Raw genomic sequence first — 26,822 nt, 5'->3', positions numbered from 1 at the left:
ATCAAACAACATAAAAATGAAGCTATCATAGGAATCAATTTGAGTTTATATCACTTCTTTTTCTCACTCTAACACACAAGTTTTTGTTACACTAAAGGTTGTACTAAGTATTTCTCAATCTTTGGCTTGAGCCCTTTTTTTTTCTAATCGAATGAGTGCTTAAAAATTTATGAAGCAACACAAGACAACTTAGACAAGAAAGCCTTCTAAATTCATGTTTTTTACCCAACACGGCAAATCTACCCCCCACCTTATATACACATTGATAAAATGGAATAATCACATTATTTGCTCTCATTATCTATGTTTGATTATTTTGAATAAAACAAATTCATACACACAATGCCAACTGCACATGATTTTACTTGTCAAGAATAATAAAGACTTAATGGAGGAAGACTTTTCTTCAAATTAATTATTCGAAGTTTTAATTGTAGTAAATGGATATTTATAAATTAGATCATGGATAGCACTTGATAATTGATATAGAGTTAAGTAATTAATGATGGTGGGAGTAAAATCAATCAATCAATTGTTATCACATAAATTTTGGGGAAAAGTAGCGGAAGTGAACATATATATAATAAAGGGTACTTGTGATAAAATATTTTTAGAGGCACATTGCTTTATCACTTGATTTCCTCAATTGAAAAGATGTTTTAAATCTAGGGAGGCAAAAAGATAAAAGGGCAACTAAAAATCATTAGATGGGGCTACACCTCATTATCGATTTTGATTCATTCTCACATGCTATATCTTTCCTTGGTTGACATTCAAATAAAACAAATAAATATTTTACATATGTAATAAAAGAAAATAGAAACCATTATATAAGTTTCATACTACTACTTATCACCACTATTTAGCTTTTAGACGGGACTCTATACATTTCGATCATGGTATGAGAATGGGCAATTGAAACCGAGTTAAATTTTATTTGACCTAAGAACATATTTGGGGTGAAATAAAGAAAATGATTAACCTAATAATATATCCAATCTTCAAATTTGTTCTAGATTAATGAATGACTAGTCCAAACTGATCAGAAAAAAATAACCCCTCTAAGATAGCACATTGAAGAGTATACTAGCACGGAACAAACAAATATTCACATCGGTAGCTGTAACTGACTGACCCAACAATATACTATCTAATTCGAAACAGAAAACATACTAACTCAACAGTATATTAGGACTTCAAATCTGGTTCAGAGATTATGATCTAGTTTAATGGAGGGCTAGTCCAAATCCAAGTCCTTCAAAATGCACCTTGAAGGGTCTAAGGTAAGATGCAATTGTTGGCAAATGAAACAGATATATATCTCATCTTGATATAACTAGGGTGAATTGATACAACTAGGGTGAATTGATACAAAAAAGTTCAAGTCCTCAAAGATGCGCTTTCAAGGATGCTACTAGAGGTAAGAGACAAATGAAACAGATATGTATCTCACGTCGATATAAAAAATGAATTGAAACTTTTATATAAGTCTCATAAAACTACTCTGCTTATAAATCACTAACACTTTATACTATCTTTATCACTACCACTTTATATATACTATCAATTTATTACATCCCAAATGTTTTTGTTTTGTTGTTGTATCTTTCTCTCTCTGCCGCCGGGGATATATGCATAGGTGGTGGGGGCTTAGAGAGGAGGCAGCTAGAAAGAAGCTGAGGAGGCTAATTCACTTTGTGGGAAGATTCCTATATTTGTTGAATTTGTATCAAGGCAAATGATGAAGCATCGTTCATCTAAATCATTTGGTCTTCCCCTAAATGCACATCTCATCATTCATTCCTCTATTACTATACCCTTAATTTCCTCTTTTGATTGTGTTTATATATTTTATGTACTAATCATTTTGCATTCCCTAGTCTTCAAACTAAAAATCAATTACAAAACCACATACATACATAAACAAATCTTGCCAATTTCATGCGCGCGAGCCAAGTATTAAATATATTAACTTTGCCTATTTTTGCCCATAACTTTAAAGTTTAGTGGGAAAAAAACATGGAAATTGAATTTACAATAATATATTGTTGAAGTTCTTTAACTAAAGGGCGTTGTTTTATATAAACAGACGATATCGTTTAACTCGACGGCGATGGTGTCCACATATAATTTTTCGACTAACATACTACATATAATTTCACACATTTTTTCATTGTGATAATTGCGTACAAATCTAAAATGATTTTACCAACTAAAATTTTAATATTATGGAAAAAACCATATTTAACCAAAATTCATAAATTACGCAACATACCATAACTTAACCAAAATTCATGATTTTTCCATCAATTTAACCTTTCTATCAATAAGTTGAAATAATATATATTGCTCGTCACTCGATTAATCTTCATAATATTGTATGTACTTGACAAATAGAGGGAGGAGGAAGTGATTCATAATTCATAACATTAATAATTATAAAGTATCAAATTATAATAGTGTAATTGGCTTACCATACTTTTAACGTGGATGTGGTCAATGAAATAATAAGTAATTATAGAGCTAAAGAAAAACCAAAAAGTTATCTTGTCACTTTACATGTTTCTAAATATAATATTTATTTATCACAAGAAAACTGTCTACTGAAAGGTACATGTATATGTGTGTGTGAAATTAATAAGAAGATTAAACATGGAAGAGTAGTGGTGGTGAAGCTTAGAAGAAAACTTGTAAATATTAATGAGTGAAGCTTAAGTTTAAATAATTTGATATATTTATCTATCTCTACAGAATTATTTTCCCTTGCTGTCTCTTGCAATTGCCTTAAATATTAAATCATGCTTGCATATTTATTATATTAACTTATACTATTTCGTACACTTTACCAACAAAAAATATGTATAGCATAGCCAAAACTAGGGGAAACACTCTTATTTGAGAAAAAAAGAGGGTTTCTTTCAAATTTTCTTTTAAAGTAGTATGTGATGATTAGTGAAGAAAATTAATTAATTGCTGATTAGTATAAATAGATGGTGCAGTTGTGAATAATCAAGGTGATTAAGGGAGAGAGATGGGACACCATTGCTGCAGCAAACAGAAGGTGAAGAGAGGGCTTTGGTCTCCCGAAGAAGACGAAAAGCTCATCCGACACATCACTAGCTACGGCCACGGCTGCTGGAGTTCCGTCCCTAAACTCGCCGGTAATAATCAAATGAAAATTCATGATTTTAGCGACCAGTTGCTCTGTATATGTTAAAAAATATTTAATTTTCCCAATTTTCTAATTAGGGTTGCAAAGGTGTGGGAAGAGTTGTAGATTGAGATGGATAAACTATCTGCGGCCGGATTTGAAGAGGGGGTCGTTCAACGAGCATGAGGAGAGGACGATCATCGACGTCCACCGGATTCTGGGGAACCGGTGGGCGCAGATCGCGAAGCACCTGCCTGGAAGGACGGACAACGAGGTCAAGAACTTCTGGAACTCATGCATCAAGAAGAAGCTCATAGCTCAGGGTTTGGATCCCAACACACACAATCTACTTTCTCTCTCCTCCTCCTCTACTAATAATAAAAGAGGCCTCAATTCCACCTCAGCATCCCACCAACAGCCTTTCACTGTTGACACCACGGCCGCAGCTGCGGCCGTGGCTCCCATCATCAATGCCACGTCATCGTTACACGACCAGTTCAGCGTTCTGAACGAGAGCAGCTGCATTGACTGGGCTGTGGTGACGCAGCAATTGGCAGCACTGGGACAGGAATCTGAGCAGCAGCAGCAGCAACAACAACGACAACAACAGCATGAGGTGGCGGCGGCGGCGGCGGCGGCGTGTGTCTACAATTACAAGGTGGATGATGACGAGGACGAGGTTGTACTAAGCTCAAGTGGTGGTGAGCAGCTGCAGCAGGATCTGTTTGACGCCACGTGTCACTTCGATTTTCCGTTTCTGGATTCAGCATTTATAGCTCCCCAAAATTTTAACCCTATGGTTATGGATGATGCTCTTGCTTGGGACATCGTCAATTGATTCATTCAAGTTTCCCATTTGTTGTTATGGAATTTAAGGACTATTGATTAGTCGGGCGAGGGAACACAAAAATTTATTCTGGTAGGGGCTATATATTTTAAAATTGGATATTGGAATTTCGAGTCAGTAAATTTTCTATATTCATCGTGTGACAAGTACTTTGACACAATAAAAAAATAAGTAATAATTAAGTGTTCATGTCCACCACTGGCTCGCGACATCTCACATCTTTGTATGGGATTTTACTCCGACGGCAGAGCAGAATCGGCATTTTTTGAACAACATTCGTTTGGTACGTACGAGCTATACGTTCTAAAATTTGCTGTTAGAATTTTGAAACAGTAATTTTCATGAATTTTATTGCAAACTACGATTCAAACAAAATATCAAATTATTTGAAAATGTTATAAGAATAGAAAAAGAATTTTTCCATGTTCGCAATTGTCTCGCGGCGTCTATGCATAGACGACAAGGAAATGTGGAAATGTTGGAAAAGGTTCATTCATTCAACTTTTCTTTTAGAAAAGTCTTAAACCCAAATTTGGGGACTAAGAACTTTTCTACTTATAGGTTAAAATGACTATTATATCCTACGGTTAATTTCTCTACATGGTGATTATCACTTTAAATTCCAAAAATATTTTGATTTATTGAAATTATTATGTCACGCCTACCTCATTGCCAACGTGTCAACAATACTCACTTGTTGTCAAATAATGGTCGAAAAATGGAGTAATTATTATCACTTGTGTTCCTCAGTCATCTATATATTACTCCCTCCGTCCCGGATAATTCGGATTACTTTGATCGGGCACGAGTTTTAAGAATTGTAATGAAAAGTGAGTTGAAAAAGTTAGTGGAATGTGAGTCCTACCTTTATATATTAGTTTTATAATAAAATGTGAGTAGGGATGAGTTAGTGGAATATGAGATCCACTACCAAAAATGGTAAAAGTGAAATGAGACAAATTATGTGGGACGGACCGAAATGAAAAACTGGGACGAATTATCCAGGACGGAGGGAGTATCACCTTACGTTTTCCTAATTATTTTATATATATATATATATATATATATATATATATAAAATAATTAGAATATTGTTAGTTTAAAATGTAACTCACTTAATCAAAGAAATAACTTTCCATTAAGAGAATATATTGGCTAACTAAATTATACTAGTAATTGTCTATTTTCTTTCATTGACCGACGCAAAATTAAATATAAAAATATAATAAAATAATAAGTATACATATAGTACATGCTGACCCAATATGACCCAATAAGTCGTGTTAATATCTAGGAGCCCAAATAAATTAACAATAATTGACAAAAAAATTTATAAGTCCTCCTTCCCTTGCTTCAGTGTCATGACTCATGACCATCACTACACATATTCGAATCATATCTTTATGCAACTCGTTTGCATCGTTTCATGTTGTTATAATGTGTTTTTGAGTTCGTATTGTTATTGTGTAATATCAAAATACAAATACGGTAGTGTTGCCAATGGCGAAGTCAGAATTTTAGAGTTGGGCCTAATTTACTCTTTTTAGCTGTGAGATGTTTTTCTCTTTGGTTGTCGCCAAAAATTGATGCAACCTAAGTGGGGACTTCGAGAAAGATGGATAATATATGCAAATAACTTTAAAATTGAAATTACTAATAATATTTATAAGATACAATTATGGATCTCTTATAATTCTATAGAGCAAAAACTAAGAATAAAACTAAATAAAAGGAACTTTGTGAGCTAAAACAAACAAAATACTATATAAGAACACTAAATCTGATAGGAAAAAGGGTAGAGCCCAATCAACCATCTGCGCTAGGCATCCACATTTGTATTATTGATATAAGTATATACTTCATCTGTCCCATTAGAAATGAAACGTTTTCCTATTCGATTTGTTTCATTAAAAATGAAACGTTTCTAAAAATGGAAACACTAATCTCTCTACTTTTTCTTCTCTCTTACTTTACTCTCTCTTCATTAACTCACAAAACAACACTACATAAAATTTTGTGCCGAAAAGCAAATGTTTCATATTTATTGGGACGGGAGAGTATAATATAGTAAATACTGAAATAGGTGAGGGGACCATGGGGCCCCCTGGCCCTCATGTGGCTTCGCCAATGAGTGTTGCCATTCGTATCATATGCGGATCATGTTTGTGTTTGAACATAGCAAATCGAGTTCATGTTCGGAATGATCGTTTCATTAACAAATCGTGTTTGATTTTTACATTAAAGAGTCATGTAGTTATTAGATCAATCAATTAGAGCATGAATAACGCTACTGGGCCGGGCCGCAACTCGCGAGTCCCGGCCCGTGTTTAGCGTTGGACGACGATGCGGCTCGGCCCAGGCCGGTCCCGAGGACGCAGTTGCGTCCCGGGGCCTCTCCCTCCGTCACGTCCAGGCCGGCGATATGCGTGCCCGGGCCGCATCGGTTGCGGCCCGTCCCGGCGTTATTTGCGTTCGGGCCGGGCCGCAAGTCCCCTCCGATTTTTTTTTTTTTTTTTTTTTTTTAATTCGAAAATTAATATATAAATATCACTCTTCCATCCATTTTCAAATCACTTCAACTTCATTCCCTCTCACTCACCATAAAATTCGAAAAATGAATCCTCGGCGTGAAGGCCAACGAGCAATCGAAGCTCAAATGGCTCGAATGTTAGAGACGGTGATGCCCGCAATCCAAGAAGAAATCAACAACGAGGTGGAACGCTATCAAGCTGCTATCCAAGCGTGGAACGAGCAACACGACCGGGTACCGCGTACTCGGATGTATATCTACCGAGACCGTGAACAAGCTGGTTTGCGGCTTTTCATGGATTATTTCTCTGCAGATCCTCGATGGAGTGATCAGATGTTCCGTCGCCGGTTCCGGATGCGGAGGAATGTGTTCTTGCGCATTGTCAACGCAGTTGTGGCTCGTGACGCGTACTTTATGCAAACCTTCGATGCTGTCGGGCGGCAAAGTATATCGACTTTACAGAAATGCACATCCGCCCTCCGCCAACTCGCTTACGGAACAGCTGCAGATATGTTTGATGAGTACCTCCATGTGAGCGAGCATACTGGACGCGCTTGCCTAGCCAAATTCTGTCGGGCAGTGATCGAAGCATTCAAGGACACATACTTGAGAAAGCCAACGTCCGACGATGTTCGCAGATTGGTGCGAATGCACGAGGAGAGGCACGGCTTCCCGGGGATGCTGGGCAGCATCGACTGTATGCACTGGCCGTGGAAGAATTGTCCAATGGCTTGGAGAGGAGCATTCACTAGCGGGCACAAGGGCTCGCATCCAACGATTGTGTTGGAGGCCGTTGCCGACCAACGGTTGTGGATCTGGCATGCCTACTTTGGAGTCGCTGGGTCGAACAACGACCTCAATGTGTTGAACGGGTCTCCATTGTTCAACGACTTGTGTGCCGGGCGAGCGCCTACCGTAGAGTTCACGGCCAACCACCGTCGGTACACTATGGGGTACTATCTGGCAGACGGGATCTACCCTATATGGCCCGTGTTCGTGAAGACCATCACATGTCCGACTACGGATAGGAGGAAGTTGTTTGCCAAAAAGCAAGAGGCGGCTCGGAAAGATGTGGAGCGCGCATTTGGAGTTCTCCAATCACGTTGGGCTATAGTGAAGGGACCGGCCCGTGGTTGGCACCGTCCGCTAATCGCCGACATCATGTATGCATGTATCATAATGCATAACATGATCGTTGAGGACGAGGGAGACAACGCCACTGACTGGAGCGACGATCCGCTCGTCAGCGCCAGCAGTAGCTACACTGTCACCGATCCGATCGTGCAAGGTGTTCCTCCCGACGTGCGCAATGTCATGGCCCGTTCAGCGGCAATGCGCCAAGAAGATCAACACACACGCCTCCAAGCGGATCTAATTGAAGAAATTTGGAACCGCAATTGACTTATGTTTTAAAAAAAAATATTTGAATTTTTAAATTTCAATGTTGTAATTTTCTATTTTCCGACTGAACAATGAATTTTCTCGGTTTTAATTGTTCAACGTATTCTATTTTACGATTAAAATATGTTGTGAATAGTGCAGATGAATAGTTGTGGCCTGAGTTGTGGCCCGAGTTGTGGCCTGCGGTGTTAGATGAGTTGTGGCCTGGAACCCCTAATTTGAGGGAATGATGACGTGGAGGGGACTTGCGGCCCAAATCCGGGCCAGGGTTATTCATGCTCTTATCAACTCAACCCGCATGAAATTGTCAACCCTATTACACCTCCATTCCTAAAAAATGATGGAAAAAAAAGAAGAACAAAGAACGAATTAGAAATATAGTCGATTTGACTTCTATAAATCCCAAATAATTAATGAATTAAAAAAATCGAATATCACCATAATTCCTAATTTATTGACGAAGAGTGAAGTAGAAAGAGCCAATTATTATTATTATTATCATTATTATTATTATTATTATTATTATTATTATTATTATTATTATTATTATTATTATTATTATTATTATTATTATTATTATTATTATTATCTATAAATATATAAAGCCTCTCCCATTTTGGCGCCCACTTTAATGAAATTTCTTCTAATCATATGTTAAAATATTAGAAACCATCTTCATACATACTTGAAACATACTGTACATCCGTAAGATTGTGCTTCTATAACAAAAAGCTTCTGCAACTCTCAAAAAAGAGTTTTAAAGAGTGCAGCCACCTTTATGACCAAGAGGTAAAACAATTAACTTCAAAATTAACTACTTTATATGTTCAAATCAAGAGTTAATCGGTGTATCTTTGGTACTAAAGCTGATTAAATTATCAATCAATCATAGAAATCAAATCAGTTTGCAAATAGAGCCAAAAATCAAAATCTCAAACTCAAAATAGCCGGAAGATTTTAGGGGGAATTAATGATGCAAATTGATCTATAAATACTGGTTGCAGTTATACCAATACATCTTCATCTCTTTCTACCAATTTATCTTCATCTCTTTCTACCACATAATTTTATAACATTTCAGGGGGAATAGAAGAGCATAAGAAGAAAGATCTGAAGCATTAAAAAAGCGAGAAGAGAGTGGAGAAGTATGAAACTGGATGTTGTGTCTCCCTGCAATGTAAGTGCATAGTTGAGTTTATAAATCTGAGAGTGAAGATCTGAAGCAATACAAGTGCATAGTTCAGTTTATAACAGTTTACATATCTTGAATTTTACTAAAAATTTCCACTTCTTGCAGTGGGTTAGGTTTGCCTCATTCTTATGAATTAAATGGACAATTCGTGGTTTTCTACATTGCAGGGAAGAGAGACATTTAATAAGAAGAATGAGGCGGTGCAGAGAGTTGGCTGAAAGTTTAGATTATATGTGTATTTAAATGGGCTGAAGTAGATATCGAGCCTTTGTGTATTTTTAATTTTAATTTTTAATGGGCCAGATACCTTCTCCAAGTCTATCCCTTCCAAATTTTGCATTTGATTTTATGCTTTAGTTCTTGATTTTCCTTTAACATCTTCTTTTTAACAAGAAGTAGAACCAAATTCACCTAAAGAAAGTTTAGATTCAACATGCGACGTGGGAATACAAACATCCAATAAGCATAACAATCTTCCCTACACATGCATGAATATAAAGTACAAAAAAATCAATTAGGATAAACAAGTTTCAACATATCCCCAAAATTCTTGGCACCTTAAATCATTCAACCTAGGTGAGTAAGTATCATTACATAACTCATCAATTCATACTTAAAAGGTGAAAAAGGCAAAGTAAAAACTACTAATTCTTACCTTTATTAATAAATCATTTCGAATAATAACGTATGATTCCTAATCTTTATGTTGACTATGATGGAGAAATCTTTAAGGGAAAAAGTATGGAGGAAGGGAATGGGAAGATGTAATGTCGAGAGTGGAGGTATCTGCAGCGGCGTAGGGTGGCCAAACACGCCGTATTCCGATGAGAAAGGGGAGAAGCCGAGAATGATCTTGGGAGAATAAGGGATTTTTCACCCTTTTGTTTTTCTTTTTCTCACTTTGGTAAACGGAAAACCAAAGCAGGAAGTTGAAATTACACTTTTTTATTTATTTTTCTTATTTTATTTTATACTACTTCCAAATTTCACCATATGTAGACTAGGTGTCAAAAATGAAGAGATTTGGTGTCTATTTTCTATTTCATTTTTTTTCACATTGTATATATGGCATAATCTTTGCATTTTGAATTTTATGTATTTATTAATATAACCCATACGGAGTCGTAGTATTTTAGAATCTTATCAATCTCTTCTCTAGGCGTATAGAAAATACTGGTTTGATTGTTGAACTTGAATTTCCTAAAGATCCTGCATTTAAACTAAGTATATTTTTGGACTTCCAACAATATGTGTATAATTACTCAAATTCTAATAAAAGAATGAGCAATCTTAATTGTTGCATTGATAAAGATGCACCGAAAGGAGTGTATTAAGCTCCTCGCAGCTCTTTGGTGTTAAACTTCAAACATATCACAACCCTTGGATCCTTGGATTGGATGGTTGTGATAAGTCACATTATTATACTAAATATCTACATTATTAGTTGGTGTACATTTTAGGATGAAACTCTACCTTATTAGACTATAATGCTACATTATCAGTCGGTGTACATTATTACAATGAAAATCTACATTATTAAATAACACGTGACATTAATCTAACCGTTAGATGACAAAATCGTGGGGCTGAGATTCAGTTGAATGTTTGAACAATATTTACATGTTGAACTTGCATACATCCCTACACCGAAAAACACAAATGAAGGCAAACGTCATTGTGTCTGTGCTTCTATTATGTCGGAGAGAATGGTAAGAAAAATATTAAAGTTATGATATAACTGAATATTTAAAATATGTATAATTGACCAAAATTTGGAAATATTCCATAATTTGTGACAAAATTTATCTTCTTTTATGAGCATATGCATACAAGGGTACACTATGGTGCCACCATAGATAGGATAACACCATACCACTAATATAGTCCGTTAGATCTCATTTATGGACGCCTAAGATTAAGTTTCGTGAACAGTTGACGGGTTGCAGTCTACTGTATTAGATATTGCAGTTTACTGTATTATATATTGCAGTCGTGGTAAAGTGCAATATTGTTGTGGTAAGACTGCAATATTCAATGAATAACATTGTAATCTGGTAACGTAAAATTAGAAATTTCCTATTTTACCACTCCGTGTTTTTACACGTGGCAGCATGACAAGCACACGATTTTCAGATCCAATGGCCTAAAATGGTGGTATGGTGTTATAATAAAGAGGGTTGTCATCTTAATACATCTCTATGCATATATATTCAAATATCGCGCCACATTAGACTTGAACATGAAAATTTTAACCTTAGACATTATCATTCTATCGGTTGGTCAACTGACACACACTATTTACCATGATTTTGTGAAATAAATTTGGATTTTCCTTTGTATATTTTCCTTGGTGTTTAATTGCACACTTAAGATTTTAATTGTTGGACTGCTCAAGAATAACAATAGGTGTCATGTGAGAATTTATTTAATAAATTTTATAAATGTTAGATTATAAATCATCACCCACATAGTACATGGAAAGCGAAATTTAATTTATTTTTTGTAGCCGGCAAGTGGATCCATTGAAAGTCCTATCGTGGTGAACATAATTTATGTATTTGAATGAGAGTAATTTTGTTTCGCCAATTTTAAATTGAGATGGAGGCATTTTTAATCACTCTTTCTTTTGAATATCAACAATTTTTTTAATGCCGACAAAAATGCCACATTTTCATGAAAGACTTTTATAACACAAATTTCATATGTTGAAATATAAGTTAGTTAACTTTATGCAATTAAAAATGCATACATGTATATAAGTGTTAATAGTTAAGTATTTTTTTTAGATGTGGATGAATCTGCTAAAAGTAATCCTAATTATATGTGATGTTGTTCGTGGTGAACAAAATTCATAGTTATGGAATGAGAGTAATTTCGTTTCGTCAATTTTGAATCGTGATGGAGGTGTTTTTTATCACTATTTGTTTTGAATACCATTAATTTTGTAAATACATATTCAAAGGCCATTTTATAATGATAGACTTTTTCCTTAATCGTTTTTTATGTATTGTCATAATTTTTTGTGGTATAAAATTTACAAAAAATCATCGTTTGGCTCAAAAATCTTAAACATATTTTGATTTATTCTATGTTATTTTATTTTTTATTTTTTATTTTATTTATATTTATAATTTTTATCATCTGATTCAAGGTTATTATTCAAATTTCAATAACGACAATTTTCTTTGGGTATGCAATGACCATTAACAAAATTCAAGTTCAATCTCTCTCTCTCTCTCTCATGTTGGATTATTTTTTTTAAATGTCAGTCTTCAGTCATATACAGTTGTATATGTTGTATCCAGAGTCACAAGTGGTAAAGGTTTGAAGCTTTAGTTTGTGGGCATGATGCAATAGTAGGGGTGATTCTACCGTTAATGTTGTTTTCAAAATTTATGAACTACTGATTTTTTGTTGTTTTTCTAATTTTTTTTTCTTATTTATGAATATCTATTTTGTGTTGATCAAAACTATTGAACTATTTATTTAATTAATATGCTATTTTTCTCCTCGATCCTTAGTCGCACATTTTTCTTTAATTGTATATCTTATTCTAACGAACTCATACTATTTGATCCTTAGTCGCACATCTCTTCATTATAATTGTTTTATTTTATTTTACTCTACACATATTAGAATATAAAATTGTATAAAATTTTTTGCCGAATATGAAATATTTCATATAGAGTGAGTTGAGAAAAGTTCATTCTTTTTTGTTATTATTCATAATATTTTTAATTATTTATTGTGTTATCAATGTTTTATTGTAATTAATACATATTTTAACTATAAACATTATTATATTCTCTTTATCTTCTTTTTAAAATCCACTTACTTATCTTAATTATTTGAAAATCTTATATCCCGTGCACGGGTGATAACACTAGTTATTATTAATCCCTCTGCCAAAGCGGCGAAGAAGAAGAAGCAAAAGTGAAGACAGTGTCCGCAGTCTTTCATCAGCTATCCCTAACCTGATTTGCTTCCTTCTTCTGCGTATCGCTATGCCGAAAGGTTCTCTCTCTCCCTCTCTCTCTCTTCTCCATATTCACCGCTTCAATCTCTTAACCGTTTGATTTCGTGCTGCAGAGCTTCCTGGATTTTACTATGACGAGGAGAAGAAACGCTATTTCGCCCACAAAGGCCCAATTCCTGGCTCTTCCAGAAAACCTCCCCCTCCAAACCCACCACCCAAGGTACATATACCTAGTTTTCTGTGTTGCGATTATTGGTGCTGAGTAATTAAGGGGCTGCTGAATTGTCTCTATTTTGCCTCTTAATTTGAATGATATTATGATCACTGTTGTTTCCAATTGCTGTGGCTCGTGTTTGATTCATTGCTTTACGTATCAATTGCTTTTTATGTTTCACCACACCTGCCTCTAGTATTTTGCGATATAATTTGGACTAACTTAACCCGGTATCCGAGCTTTCTAGGGTTATCGGTGTGTCAGCATTGGTGGAAATTGATTGAATAGGCAATTTAAGAAGAAGTACTATTTTCGTAGTAGCTGACATGTTGAGCTAAATAAGGTTACTAATTAGCTGTTGATTGGATTATATATCATCTGGATTAATGAATTCTTACATCTGGGGATTTGGAACATTTGAATGGTGTATCTGGGGAGCAGGGGCGGAGAGACGTAGGTAGCGTAAGGGGCTTAAGCCCCTACAAAGGATGCTTCCACGATACACCTTTTGGAATAGTTCTAAAATATATCTATATGCATCTTTATTTGAACATTATTATGATCGCTGTTGTTTTTATTAATGTGTTTCCTCGGCTCGTTTGTGATATTGATTCATTGCTTTGCCAGGCCCCCTTTTATTAATCAATTACCATATTCCTCATTGTGCCGTGTGGTCATCATACGTGTCTCTCGTCTTTTCATTATAATGTGGACTAACTTAACCCTGTATCCGAGCTTTTTAAGATTATTGGTGTATTTAAGATGAAGTATTTTAGTACTTTCTGACATGTTGAGCTTAAAAAGGTTATTAGCTATTGATTGGATTATATTTCATCTGGATTAATGAAGGCTTGCATCTGGGGATTGCCTGATTGGTAATATTTGCGTGGTATTTCTGGTTTACTGTGGGGAAACGGAAGTGGTTGCATCTATGCTTTCTATAATAGTGAGTAAATGCAAGGATCCTTTCCAACCCCTCCACCGAACAAAAAATAAGTAATACGAAAATAAAACATAATGCGTTTAACTTCCAGATTAGAATATTTTAGGGCAAGGGTTTTAGTTTAGCCCATACAGCTGCTGGAGTTCCTGGTTTTACCTGCCTACCTTGCTTAAGACATAATTCTTTCCTTCGTTATAATTTCAGGCAGACAGCTCATGCCAAAGTGTAAAATTGAGGCAAAAGCTGATACAGTCCAGGGAGTTGTGGGGTAATGTAATTTTTTACCGCAAAGAGAAGTTTAACTTCCAATCCTTCTATCAAAAATGTCATGCATCGCAACCAATGGTAAGAGTTACTTTCTCATATTGTTATATGAATCTTGAAATTTGTATCCTATTTTAATGTTTTTGCACTTTACAATACAGACTTTTTGTGCTCTGCACACTCAACCAATGATGAACTTAGACACATGCTGTTTAGGGCTTCTCCTTTATGTGCTCACTTGTATGGAAATTGCAGATATGGAAATACGGAGGAACTAAGAGGATTGCAAATGTTGCATTGGGACATGTGGTTGCTGATGTTTCGTCTCAACACGGTCTCACAGAGAGAGATATATTAGTGAGTGTTGGCGCAAATGGCTTACTGTGGTGAGTTTTATTTCTATACCTTGCTTCAAATGTTGAAAATGGCAAGTAGATCACTCTCATCATTGGAATTTGTTTTTGTTCCCAATAGTTGTCAATTCTTTCAACTTATGATGCAGTGAGTAGCCTCTTTTCTTGATAGGTAAAGTAGTTCTTCTTTGTGTATGTGAATGACTTCTTCATTTAGTCGGGATTCAGGAAGCAGGAAAGTGATCACAAAAAATTCAATTTACATGATTAAATATCTATACATGTTTATTATATATGCCAAGTTACTTGCCGAGGATTGTGCTGCACTAACTATTAATTAGATATGCTCCAGATTATCTGGTAAAACCATGACAAACTCAAATTCTTATGTTTATGAGTGTACATAAAGAAGCTGGAAGCTTTTTCTGTAGTCTTCTTTTCTTTATTCTGTGTTGGCTCATCTACTCTACATTCAGTTTCTGTCTAATCTTTGTTGATGGTCATGTATTCTTACCAATTATGGACTCTGGTCTGCCATAGCATTTTTCCAGTTGGAAAGACTGAAGAGGAAGTAGATCCAATGGAAAACCACATGGTTGATCTTGTATGGCCTCTCAATTCAGATACACTACCAAGGCGCAAAGAGCTAGTCAAAGAACTGGGGAGCTCGTATGGATCCACTACATGTTTGGCATCTGAAGTTTCTTCTCTTATGTCACTGAGAAAGAGTTGTCTGCCAGCTGACATTTTGTCAAAATACTTTCTGTATCCTTCAGAGACTCTCGTTGTTATGATATTTTATGCTAGAAAAAATATTGTTGTAACTGAAATGATTCAAGTAGAATGTGATTTAAATTGTCTTTAGGCTTTAACTGATGTGTTTTAAGGTGCATAACTGTGCAGAATCAAATCGTGCTTGGTCATTGTTGAATGGATAATATTACTGAGACTTTGGCCCATCTGATTGCTGTGGTCTTGATTCTTATTTAGTTCAAATATGCTGATATTATGCTTAAATCGTAGTAATTTCACTCATTAATGTATACTTAACAATAGAACAGCATCACAACACTGGGGTCGGAAAATACTTCTGGATCTGTCTACCTACTAGACCTAAGTAAGCCACTACATTTTGGCGCCAGTGTTCAAATACAAGAATTTCATGAGCTTGCTTCATTTAAACAGACAATTTGGGCTGCTGACTGTGATCGTGAAGGAAATCGTGCTGCAATTGGTAATCACCTTTGTTCTTATGGTTCTTCATAATATAATTATCAGTACATGATAACATGCCATCCCTTGGTTACTGTCATTCTTTGTTTTCTTACATTCCCTGCTGCAATTGCTGAGGAAAGTTGTCCTATTTATCTGTGCCATGTTTCTTTCTTGTCTCTAAATTAATAAAAGACAGAACATTCCAAGTTTGTGACAATAATGTGCTGTAGTGCACTTCATAGTTAACGTCAAGTGTTTTCTTTTTGTAGGAACCAACAGGGGAGTTATGTTGCTAAATATGGAAACTGGAGGTTCATCACGGGTGTTTGATTGTAAGAGTGATGTATTGTCTGTGCAGCTTGTACAAGCAGTAAGTTGAATTAAAAAAAGAAACGCATGGATGTATTTTTGTAGCTATTGATGTAGTAGTTCTCACATCTGAAGCTCTCGGCTGACTTCACCTTCTAGCGTACCTAAGCAGCATGTACCATATCCTTTCTCTCTCTCGCTATACACACACATTTTTATATTAAAGAAAGTATATCAATCTGCTCCACTAGTGAGGCATAGTACTTATGAATTCCTTCCCATGCATTATGATGTTTGTGGTCTTGCTGCATCAATTTGGCTTTCGTAGTTCCGTTTTCTCTTCAATTATTGATTAATATGATTTCTTCTTCAGGGGAGGGTCATTATATGCGGATTGAGAAATAAAGCAATTTTGACTGTTGACACTCGCCAAAAACAAGTGAGAGTTCAATCCTTAACTGCGCTTATGGATGTGAAAATTAAGCATGAAACTCCTTGTGCGAACTGCATGCTTTCAGATCATAACTCTACAATGACTACTATACTTACTGCATCTTGTTAAATTATAAATGCTCAAAATGCATATTAGAGTGTTCACAATATTATGTTAGTTTTCTAAGTACTGTTGCCTTTATCATTTACTATGAAATAATAAATGTGATGAAGGTAGACTGCCTATGGACCTGACTACTTTTCACTTAATGGTTACAAGGGTTGTGCTTAATCATGCTTGCAAACCACTTGTTTCTAGGTTTTTATGTGTCGTCATTCATCTTGGTGAACATCTAAAACTACATGTGCAGATTAAAAGGAGGATAAACAAATCTTTGACGACATCAATGTCATCATCTGTTTGTTGGTTAGTAGGATTTACTTACTAGTTTTGCTCCACTTATCTGTTACTGGATCTCTATTTGATTCACGAATGCTAAATTGAACCCTTTTCCTTGAATTGTAGCTTGTCATCACTTGATCTCTGGGATCAATACTTCTTGGCTAGTTCCATGGATGGCTCGGTTAGTTCTCCAACAATTTTATGCTTAGCTACATTTATGACGTTAGTTTCTTCTGTGCAATATTGGGATATCTAATTACATGACCATAGCAATGCATATCCACCTCCCAAGTGCCTTGGTGGGGTATACAAAACAGTATAATTTGTTCTTGGTCACCGGAAACTAAGTCTAACCTACCCTACCTTGTGTCGCCAGATCAAGCTCTACGATCATCGTCTGATGCAGAGAGGCCCGGTCCAATCTTATGAAGGCAATGTAAATACTCATACATCTGTAAAACTAGGAATTGACCCATCAGAGAAAGTCGTCATGTCAGGTGAAAACGGTTTCCATGAACACCACTTTCTCAATTCTGATTGAAACTGGTTCTGACTATCTCCAGTTTATCCTCATCAGGCGGGGAGGACTGCTACACCCGTCTCTGGGATATCAAGACTGGTGAAATGCTCTTGGAAGCGAAATTTATGAACTCGATTCCAGCAGCAGTCTGCTGGCCAAGAAGAGGCGCCTTTACGGGTACAATTCTTTTCTTTTCTAATTGCTTGAAATTAGAATTCATATTGAAATTGATTCTGTCGCGTAATTAACAGCGGCCTGGCAAGATCACAGAAATTACTGGCAAGATCATAGTTTGGGTGCTTGGCTTGGATCATACGAGGGAATTTATTACATGGACTGGCTCTGATCATACCATACAAAACACATGACCTTTGGCCTGGCTTTGACTACCATTATAGAGTTAGAAGTAGGAAAATATGTAGTTAGAGATACTAATTTTGGTGTTGTGTCTGTAGCTGCTGACCCCTAATCTCCTTGAGATGTGAAACAAACAAAAACATTAGTTGACTCTGGAATGAAATTTCAGTTTCAATTCATTCATTTATTATTCTGACTTTGACCCTAGAAAATCATTCTTGTCCTATCTTGTGCTATCTGGTTTGATTGTTTTTAAATGCTATATTAGTGAAATTCAACTTTTGATTTATATTGCTATTTAATTCCTGTGGTTGGATTCAGACCAGAGTCATAAATATGAATTCATTGCTAGTACTGCTGAAATAAAAAGAAGTGTTCATGGTCATCTTGAACTGGCGTTTGTCATTTATTGAACACTGTCGCATTATTGCTGATTCTATAATTTTAAACTTGGTTACGTGCATTATTGCATTTATAGGAAATAGGACTAATTATATCCCCGGTCAGTGGCCCCAATAGTCAGTTCTTTGCATATGGAGTATATTATATGGATACTTAAGTCGTTTAAATTACGAAGTTTGGTCAAATTTTGATTAGTCACTAAGGTTCAATAATTGTCCCGTCCTGTGTACTAAAAAAAAAACAATGTGTTTGGGTTATGCCGAAACACCTTTTAAGTGAAATGAGTATTCTTTTCATTTTTTTTCCTTATTTTAATGAAACCAATTTTGTTTTGAGTTTTGTTTTCATATCTTAGGAGACTAACCATATATAATTTGATCAAATTTCACGATTTAAACAACTATTATCTCCATGTGATGGTCAAAATTTATCTGGATGTGTATGAACACCGATTGTGTATTCCTCAATTTAGAGATGCTTCTTTTTGTGTATTAAGTTAGATTTATTTTTTAAAATTTTCAAATGCAAATAATTACATTTCAATTTTTTTGTCCTTGAAAGAGTTTTTTGTGATGATAATTTGATCAAATTTCGTTACTTAAACAACTATTATCTCTATGTGAGAGTCAAAATTTATCTGGATATGTATGAACACCAATTATGTGCTCCTCAATCAATGAAGTGTTCGTTTTACTAAGAAGAGTGTTCTTGATCACTACTATGATTCCTATTTTGATGTGTGGAGTGTTGAATCGACAACATATATTAATTACTAAAGGTTTGAAAATAAAGAGGAAAGGTGTGTTATCGTAATAAGACATAATTGTGTATTTTAAAAGCAATTTTGAGGGATGTGGAAAGTGGGAACATAAGAATAAGATGTGCTATGATTCGAAAGAGACAACAAACACGAAGCCCGTGACAAAATCAGCAGATAAGGATAGAATCATAGAGGCATGTTCAGACATTTACTCTAAGGGCGTGCACAATAATACCCGATTTTCACTGGTAACTTCATTTTTCAGCTGTCATGTCAGTCGCCACGACACCTTCAATACAACATGCTTCATTCAACTTCTCAATTCTATCATTTTAAAAATGCATACTAGGAGTATATTTTAATTTAAGTATTTGAACAATAATAAATTCCCATTGAAAGTTTCTTGTATTTAAACTCTTTTGTTCTTCGTCGAAGAACATCTTGTGAACCCTCATCTCAATGTCGTCCCAACAGTGCCCACTAGGGCACTTCTTCTTTCAGCCTGATTTTTCCGGCATTTCGCCACATTTGGGTGGTTTTGGGGTAGCCCATCCTTATTATGGATGACCTAATGTCGCCTCATTTCAGAGTTCGAGTCGGTCATAGGGTGAGAGATTGATAGTCATTTGTGATTGTAATTAACAACTAAAGAAGTATAGGAGTATGATATTGATTCAAGCAAGTTAAAATTATTCAACAATAATTAACCCTCATGCAATATCATTTTTCAATTGTAATCCTCACGCTATATCTTTACGTTTAATCACAAGGGCAACCAATATTACATTTTTACAAGTTATCACTGCATTTATTGTAGGATAGAGTTGTTCAACTAATAAATCCAAAAGCGGCAGCATAAATTCTTGTCACAATAATTATATTTAGTAATAAAATATACACACGTACAGCCAAGAGTAAGGATTGTTAATTAATTTTGTAAATTATTGGGTTTGAGTGAGTTTGGATTTAGAGTGATCTGGCGTAGAGATTCATATAATAATAATCATTTGGCAGCTATTAATTGTATATGTGTAAAAGAATTCTGAAAATTGACTAAAGGGGATTGGTTCAATATTTCAACTCATCAAAGCAAGAAAACTAAAGGAGGAGTTGGTAAGCTCAATCCATTATACAGTCAAAACTACACATCTACTTCTCTTCTTATCAAATAACAATACAATAATTAACAATGAAGAAAGCTAGATAAATAAGAGGGTATGGGTAGGGGATTTGGTGGTTGTTATTATTCATAACCTTAAAGAGGAATAGTTGGTTTGGTAGTATCTTCATAGAATCAAAACGAATCAATATTACACGAGCAAAAACTGTTTAATTCCACAGTTGAGGTGATAATAATACAGTACATAAAAAAAATATCACTCCATAAATGATACAAAAATATACTCCATATTTGTATTTTATTGCATATTGTCAAAAATATTACTCCATAAAGTTTGGTAAAATATTGTGAATCCTACAATTTTGAAAATCAGTTAAAAAAAACTAGAGAATTTGGATTTAGTCTCAATTATTTCATGGTGAAAAATTCAAGTGGCTTACATATAATAGATTGTTTACATTCGCAAATCAAATTACAATTTTACTAAAAATTAATATGGTTTTCCTGAAACAAATTCAAACTTCGTAACTTTTATGGTTGATTTTCAAAATTACATCAAATTTCTTAGGGTTTTTTGGCAATTTATACTCATTTTATTACATTATGTAATCCGTGTTTAGATGCCATAAACTCTTTCACTAAATGAGATACAAAATATGAAATTATTTGTATTAATATATAATAATGACCAAACTTCTCTTACCAACATGTAACAATAATGAAACTTTCGTACCATTATAAAACAATGATGGAAATTTTTGCATCCAACATTGACCAAAGATACGATGTCATCTAAACATAAATGTCTGGTTGTATCAAAACAAAAAACACGAATAAAACTTTTTATACCCCTCACTTGACCATGAAAAACAATTCTATTTTTTCATTTTGACCGTCTACCAAAATTAATATCAATTTTATTTATAGAACTCTTCTCGTTATTTTTCTATTTTTTTTTTACTTTATTCATTTTTATCTTATACTGCATATTGAAATCCTTATCATCCACGAAGAAAACTAATACTATTACAAGATTTTTTATATAAATTTTACACTTGTATCAGCATGGAATAATGGTTGAATATTATATTATGAAAGTATAACTACCTCTCAAAAGCATGAATGGAAACTCAACCGCTCAGCTTTCGCAATAGGATTAAGTCGCCTTCCATTACCGGCGATCTTCACACTGCTCCGACATCAGCCTCGCCGTGGCCCACCAAATAAACACACTTTGATCCTGATTAGTTGACTAATCACCATTATCATCTCAAAGCTTAATCCCCAATTCAATTCCATTTAATACGCTACGTTTTCCCTCCCATATTTGTTGTTCTTCCCAATACCCATCTCTCCTTCTCCCACTGGTCGACACCATCGGCGCCATTAATGTCTCCCTCATTTATACCCACAATTCCATTTTATGATCATCTAAACATACTAAAATGATACCTCTTCTTCTTCTTCTCCTCGTGTTGAATCTCAATTTTGGATCATCTCAAAACACCAATGATTTTCATGTTTTATTAGAAGCAAAAAAATCAATCCTCCATGACCCTTTCAATGTGCTCCAAAATTGGTCCATTCACAACCCGGATTTCTGTGCATGGAGAGGCGTTACTTGCTCCGGCGCCGGCGTGGTGGCGATTGATCTCGCGAATTGCTCTCTGGAAGGCTCAATTCCGGCGGCGTTTGGTGGTTTGCGAAACCTGCTCCATCTTAATTTATCGTCGAATAGCTTCTCTGGCCCCATTCCAACTGCTCTCTCTAACTTATCTGCTTTGGAGTCTCTGCTCCTCTTCTCCAACCGCCTCTCCGGCTTCATTCCGCCGCAGCTCGGATTGCTTTCCAATCTCCGTGTCCTGAGAATCGGTGATAATGAGCTCAGCGGCGAGATTCCGCCGGAGCTCGGGGAGCTTCGGAGTTTGGTTTCGCTCGGATTGGCTTCGTGCAGCCTCACTGGTCCAATTCCGCGGGAGATTGGAAGGCTTTTGAATTTGGAAACCCTGGTTTTGCAGGAGAATGAGCTGGAGGGAGGTATACCGAAGGAGGTCGGAAATTGCTCTGGTTTGGTGATTTTCACGGCGGCGCTGAACCGGTTGAACGGAACGATTCCGGCGGAGCTCGGCGGTCTTCGGAATCTGGAGCTGTTGAATTTGGGTAATAATTCGCTGACCAGTGAAATTCCGGTGACGATCGGAGAAATCCCCAATTTGGAGTACCTGAATCTGCTTGGGAATAGGCTTGAAGGAAGCATTCCTAAATCCCTAGCGAAGCTGATGAATCTCAAGACGTTGGATTTGTCTGGCAACATGCTCACCGGAGAAATTCCGGCGGAGATTGGAAGCATGTTTCAGCTTGTATCTCTGGTGCTATCCGGCAACAATTTGACTGGAAAAATTCCGGCGGAGATATGCTCTAACGCTACCAGTTTGCAGCATTTAATGCTGGCGCAGAATCAGCTCAGCGGCGGAATTCCGCCGGAATTGAAGGAGTGTGGGTCGCTGATGCAGCTTGATTTGTCGAATAATACTCTCAGCGGCGGAATTCCACCGGAGATATACGAGATGACGGAGCTCACCGATGTAATGCTCAACAACAACACTCTCTCCGGCGGAATTTCTGCATCCATCGGCAACCTCACGAATCTGCAGACGCTCGCGCTCTACCAGAACAATCTCCACGGTGATCTCCCTAAGGAAATCGGGATGCTCAGCCGCCTCGAGATTTTGTATCTCTATGATAATCAATTCTCAGGCGAGATTCCGGTGGAGATCGGAAACTGCACCAGCCTCCAAATGCTCGATTTCTTCGGGAACAGATTCACAGGCACAATCCCGATCACAATCGGAAGGCTGAAGCGGCTCAATTTCCTCCACCTCCGCCAGAACGATCTCTCCGGCGACATCCCCGCCGCGCTGGGGAACTGCCGCGAGCTGACGATCCTCGATTTAGCAGACAACCGTCTCTCCGGCGCAATTCCGGCCACATTCGGCCGCCTCCTCGCGCTGCAGCAGTTCATGCTCTACAACAATTCCCTCCACGGAGCCCTACCGGAAAATCTCGCCGCTCTTTCCAACCTAACAAGGATCAATCTCTCCCACAACAATCTCTCCGGCAGCATCGCTCCTCTCTGCAATTCGCCTCATTATCTCTCCTTCGATCTCACCAGCAACGCCTTCGATCACGAAATTCCGCACCAAATTGGGGATTCACCAGCTCTGGAAAGGCTCAGGCTCGGCAGCAATCGATTCACAGGAGAAATTCCAGTAACAATCGGTCGATTACAAAGCTTATCTCTGTTAGATCTCTCAAGCAATCTGCTAACTGGGGAAATACCACTTCAGATTTCACTATGCAAGAGCCTCACTCATCTTGATCTCGATCATAACCGTTTATCCGGCGAAATTCCGTTCTGGATCGGCCGGATTCCGCTGCTAGGCGAGCTCAAGCTCGCCGCCAACGAGCTCTCCGGCAGCCTCCCCCGAGGCCTATTCAACTGCTCCAATTTGCTAATTCTATCACTCAGCAACAATTCCATCAATGGCACATTGCCTCCTGAAATCAGCCAGCTCAAGTCTCTCAACGTGCTCGATCTTGACCGCAATCGCCTCTCCGGCCCCATCCCTCCGGCCATCGGGCAGCTCGACAAGCTATACCAGCTCCACCTCTCGCGTAACGCCTTCACCGGATCGATCCCCGTTGAAATCGGGCAGTTACAGAACTTGCAGAGTGGCCTCGACATCAGCTACAACAACCTCACCGGTACAATCCCATCGTCGATTGGATCGCTGGATAAGCTCGAATCGCTCGACCTTTCTCACAACGCGCTAGCTGGAGAACTCCCTCCGCAAGTAGGCCAAATGAGCAGCTTAGGGAGATTGGATCTCTCGTTCAACCGGCTTAACGGGACGTTAGACAAGCATTACGCGCGCTGGCCGGCCTCTGCCTTCGTTGGGAACTTAAATCTCTGTGGTGGCCCTCTTCGAAACTGTGGTGATGCAACAGGATCGTCTTCGCCCCGGTTGAGTAAAGCGTCTGTAGTGATAATCTCGGCAATGGCAGCCACAGCGGCCGTGGTTTCGTTGCTTTTGGGGGCTGCTCTGTTTTTCAAGCGTAGGAGAGAAGCTTATGCGTTGGCTAGCGAAGCCGACTCGTCTAGCTCTTCGCAGCAGAGGCGGCCGTTGTTCGAGAATGGAGCCGGGAGGTGTGATTTCCGATGGATGGATCTCATGGAAGCTACAAACAATCTGAGTGATGAGTTTGTGATCGGGTGTGGGGGGTCGGGAACCATCTACCGAGCCGAGCTGTTCACGGGAGAGACGGTCGCGATCAAGAGAATCGCTAGGAAGGATGATCTGATGTTGGATAGAAGCTTTGCTAGGGAGATCAAGACTCTAGGGAGGATAAGGCACCGACATCTAGTGAGGCTGTTGGGGCACTGCAGTAACCCGAGGGCCGGGTCGAACTTGCTCATCTACGAGTACATGGAGAATGGGAGCTTATGGGATTGGCTGTACGACGCTGAGAAAGACGACAAGAAGAAGCGGATACTCGACTGGGACGCGAGGCTAAGGATTGCCGTGGGGTTGGCTCAGGGGATGGAGTATCTCCATCACGACTGCGTGCCTAAGATCCTCCACCGGGATGTGAAGTCGAGCAATGTGTTGCTTGATGCCGACATGGAGGCTCACTTGGGTGATTTCGGACTAGCCAAGGCTATATCCGATAATTTCGACTCTGTGAACACAGAGTCGAACTCAATGTTTGCGGGTTCCTACGGCTATATTGCCCCAGGTACCTGTGAACTTTGAGAATGACTTGTGTTGCAAGAGTATGTCAGTATTATGTGAATACTGACGTACTCTGTCAAGCATGATATATTTGAGAATGACCGTTTAGAGTAATATTGTTGTTGTTGTTGTTTTTGTTGCAGAGTATGCTTACTCGATGAAGGCGACGGAGAAGAGCGACGTGTACAGCATGGGCATCGTGCTCGTGGAGCTTGTGACGGGGAGGATGCCGACGGACGAGAGGTTTGGGGTGGAGATGGACGTGGTGCGGTGGGTGGAGACGGGGATGGAGAGTGGCGGGGGCGAGGAGCTCGTGGATCCGAGGATGAAACCGCTCTTGCCGGATGAGTTGAGTGCCATGCTGCAAGTGCTGGAGATAGCGATGCGATGCACGAAAACCGCGCCTTCGGAGAGGCCGACGTCGCGGCAAGCGTGTGATCAGTTGGTGCGTGTGTTGAATGATGCAGTGGTTCCATCTGGGAAGATAAGTCCAGATGCACATGTGTATGTATAGCTGATTCATACTAATCAAAAAGTCAGGATTCAACTTCATTCCTTGTTGCTAAAAAGCTATATTTTCAATAGGTAGGATGCTTCTAAAGTTTAGTCATTTTCTTACCATTTTATGAGTTGTTATTTTGATGAAATTATCATGTTCCCTAAGTTATGTTCACAAATTTAGTAGTGTAAAAGTCATCTAAATAGGACTATTTTTTTTAAGTCCTAAACATATTTGTTTGTGACGTTCGGATTGTAATTCCAAACTCTTTGAAGAAGCCAACGAGACAATAGTCACTATAATCTTGGCTTAAAATGAACTAATACTAACATTTAACATAAACAAATCCTACTAAAAATTTGGTGTTAAATGTTTTCAGTTATCTCTAATCAAGATTGTTTCAATTCTCTCGTCATTTTGAATCAAGATTGTTACAAATATTCAATGTGAAAGCCCATCTTCCATTAGAACTCATTCAATCAAACACGAAATCACCACTCACATATATGTTTCTTTTTCCTTGATGAACAAAGAAATTTATTTTTTCAGTTTATTATATAGTACCATTTCTTCTTGATTCTCCATCTCCATGAGAACCTCCTAGAATTAAAATATCGCAACACAAGTTAAATTGACTACGTTTTAAGATTATAGTAATATCATTTGAGTGTGTGTTGCAGTTAAAATACTTAAGATGGCTTAGGTAAATACTCCCTCCGTAAATATGAACCTTTGAAGGCACAAAATTTAATGCACAATTGGTAAAATATGAGAGATAAACAGAAAAAAAATATTGTAATATAGTTAGTGAAGAATGAGAAAAAAGGTTACCTGAACTAAGAAGAAAATAAAGTTCATAATTTTTTGAGACGGAAGGAGTATATAGTACTATTTGAAGTTACTTTACACTCATGAACTTTATTTCGCCAGAGCTCGAGCTCAACCAGCTCTTCATAGTGTATGTAGCTCAAGTCATCGCCGAGAAGCTCGAGAATCCGTGTTACGCTGCTGCTCATTTGGCGCAAGCACTTGATCCTGAACTTTATTTTATCATACAAGATGATTAATTAGTATGTCTATGACTCTATTGAATCAATGAAAATAATAAGCCACTAAACGATAAAATTATGCATGAATGTCT

General features: G+C 37.3%; 4 protein-coding genes across 7 annotated transcripts; all 4 read left to right on the top strand.

The window, feature by feature from the left end:
- Positions 1-2,920: 2,920 nt before the first annotated feature.
- On the top strand, positions 2,921-4,136 carry LOC125201671 (transcription factor MYB86-like). 2 transcript variants are annotated; one of them, XM_048099881.1, is made up of 3 exons: positions 2,921-3,161; positions 3,250-3,474; positions 3,556-4,136. In XM_048099881.1, the coding sequence occupies exons 1-3, from the start codon at positions 3,032-3,034 to the stop codon at positions 3,987-3,989; spliced, it is 789 nt and encodes a 262-aa protein (XP_047955838.1). In that variant the 5' UTR covers positions 2,921-3,031; the 3' UTR covers positions 3,990-4,136. The 2 variants fall into 2 exon arrangements, with proteins under 2 accessions (XP_047955838.1, XP_047955836.1); XM_048099879.1 differs by having other exon boundaries at positions 3,250-4,136.
- A 2,476-nt stretch (positions 4,137-6,612) lies between these two features.
- Positions 6,613-7,929, top strand: LOC125188530 (protein ALP1-like). Its single transcript, XM_048085448.1, has one exon. It carries the CDS (start codon positions 6,613-6,615, stop codon positions 7,927-7,929), a length of 1,317 nt encoding a protein of 438 aa, XP_047941405.1.
- Positions 7,930-13,012: 5,083 nt separating this feature from the next.
- Positions 13,013-18,286, top strand: LOC125216847 (DDB1- and CUL4-associated factor 4). Of its 2 annotated transcripts, XM_048118653.1 has the most exons (14): positions 13,013-13,135; positions 13,211-13,317; positions 14,161-14,257; positions 14,459-14,599; positions 14,774-14,904; positions 15,412-15,636; positions 15,933-16,105; positions 16,356-16,456; positions 16,769-16,834; positions 17,199-17,254; positions 17,354-17,411; positions 17,607-17,727; positions 17,808-17,927; positions 18,002-18,286. In XM_048118653.1, exons 2-14 carry the CDS (start codon positions 13,229-13,231, stop codon positions 18,094-18,096), a joined length of 1,473 nt encoding a protein of 490 aa, XP_047974610.1. In that variant the 5' UTR covers positions 13,013-13,135; positions 13,211-13,228; the 3' UTR covers positions 18,097-18,286. The 2 variants fall into 2 exon arrangements, with proteins under 2 accessions (XP_047974610.1, XP_047974672.1); XM_048118715.1 differs by lacking the exon at positions 14,161-14,257 and having other exon boundaries at positions 13,019-13,135.
- A 3,261-nt stretch (positions 18,287-21,547) lies between these two features.
- Positions 21,548-25,925, top strand: LOC125201282 (LRR receptor-like serine/threonine-protein kinase GSO1). 2 transcript variants are annotated; one of them, XM_048099330.1, is made up of 2 exons: positions 21,548-25,087; positions 25,326-25,925. In XM_048099330.1, exons 1-2 carry the CDS (start codon positions 21,835-21,837, stop codon positions 25,694-25,696), a joined length of 3,624 nt encoding a protein of 1,207 aa, XP_047955287.1. In that variant the 5' UTR covers positions 21,548-21,834; the 3' UTR covers positions 25,697-25,925. The 2 variants fall into 2 exon arrangements, with proteins under 2 accessions (XP_047955287.1, XP_047955285.1); XM_048099328.1 differs by having other exon boundaries at positions 21,551-25,186.
- Positions 25,926-26,822: the final 897 nt, after the last annotated feature.

This window comes from Salvia hispanica, chromosome 1 (genome assembly GCF_023119035.1).
Source record: "Salvia hispanica cultivar TCC Black 2014 chromosome 1, UniMelb_Shisp_WGS_1.0, whole genome shotgun sequence".
In the NCBI taxonomy this organism is placed as follows: Eukaryota; Viridiplantae; Streptophyta; class Magnoliopsida; order Lamiales; family Lamiaceae; genus Salvia; species Salvia hispanica.
Note: the sequence above shows the minus strand (reverse complement) of the source record. Positions and strands in the feature narration are given on the sequence as shown.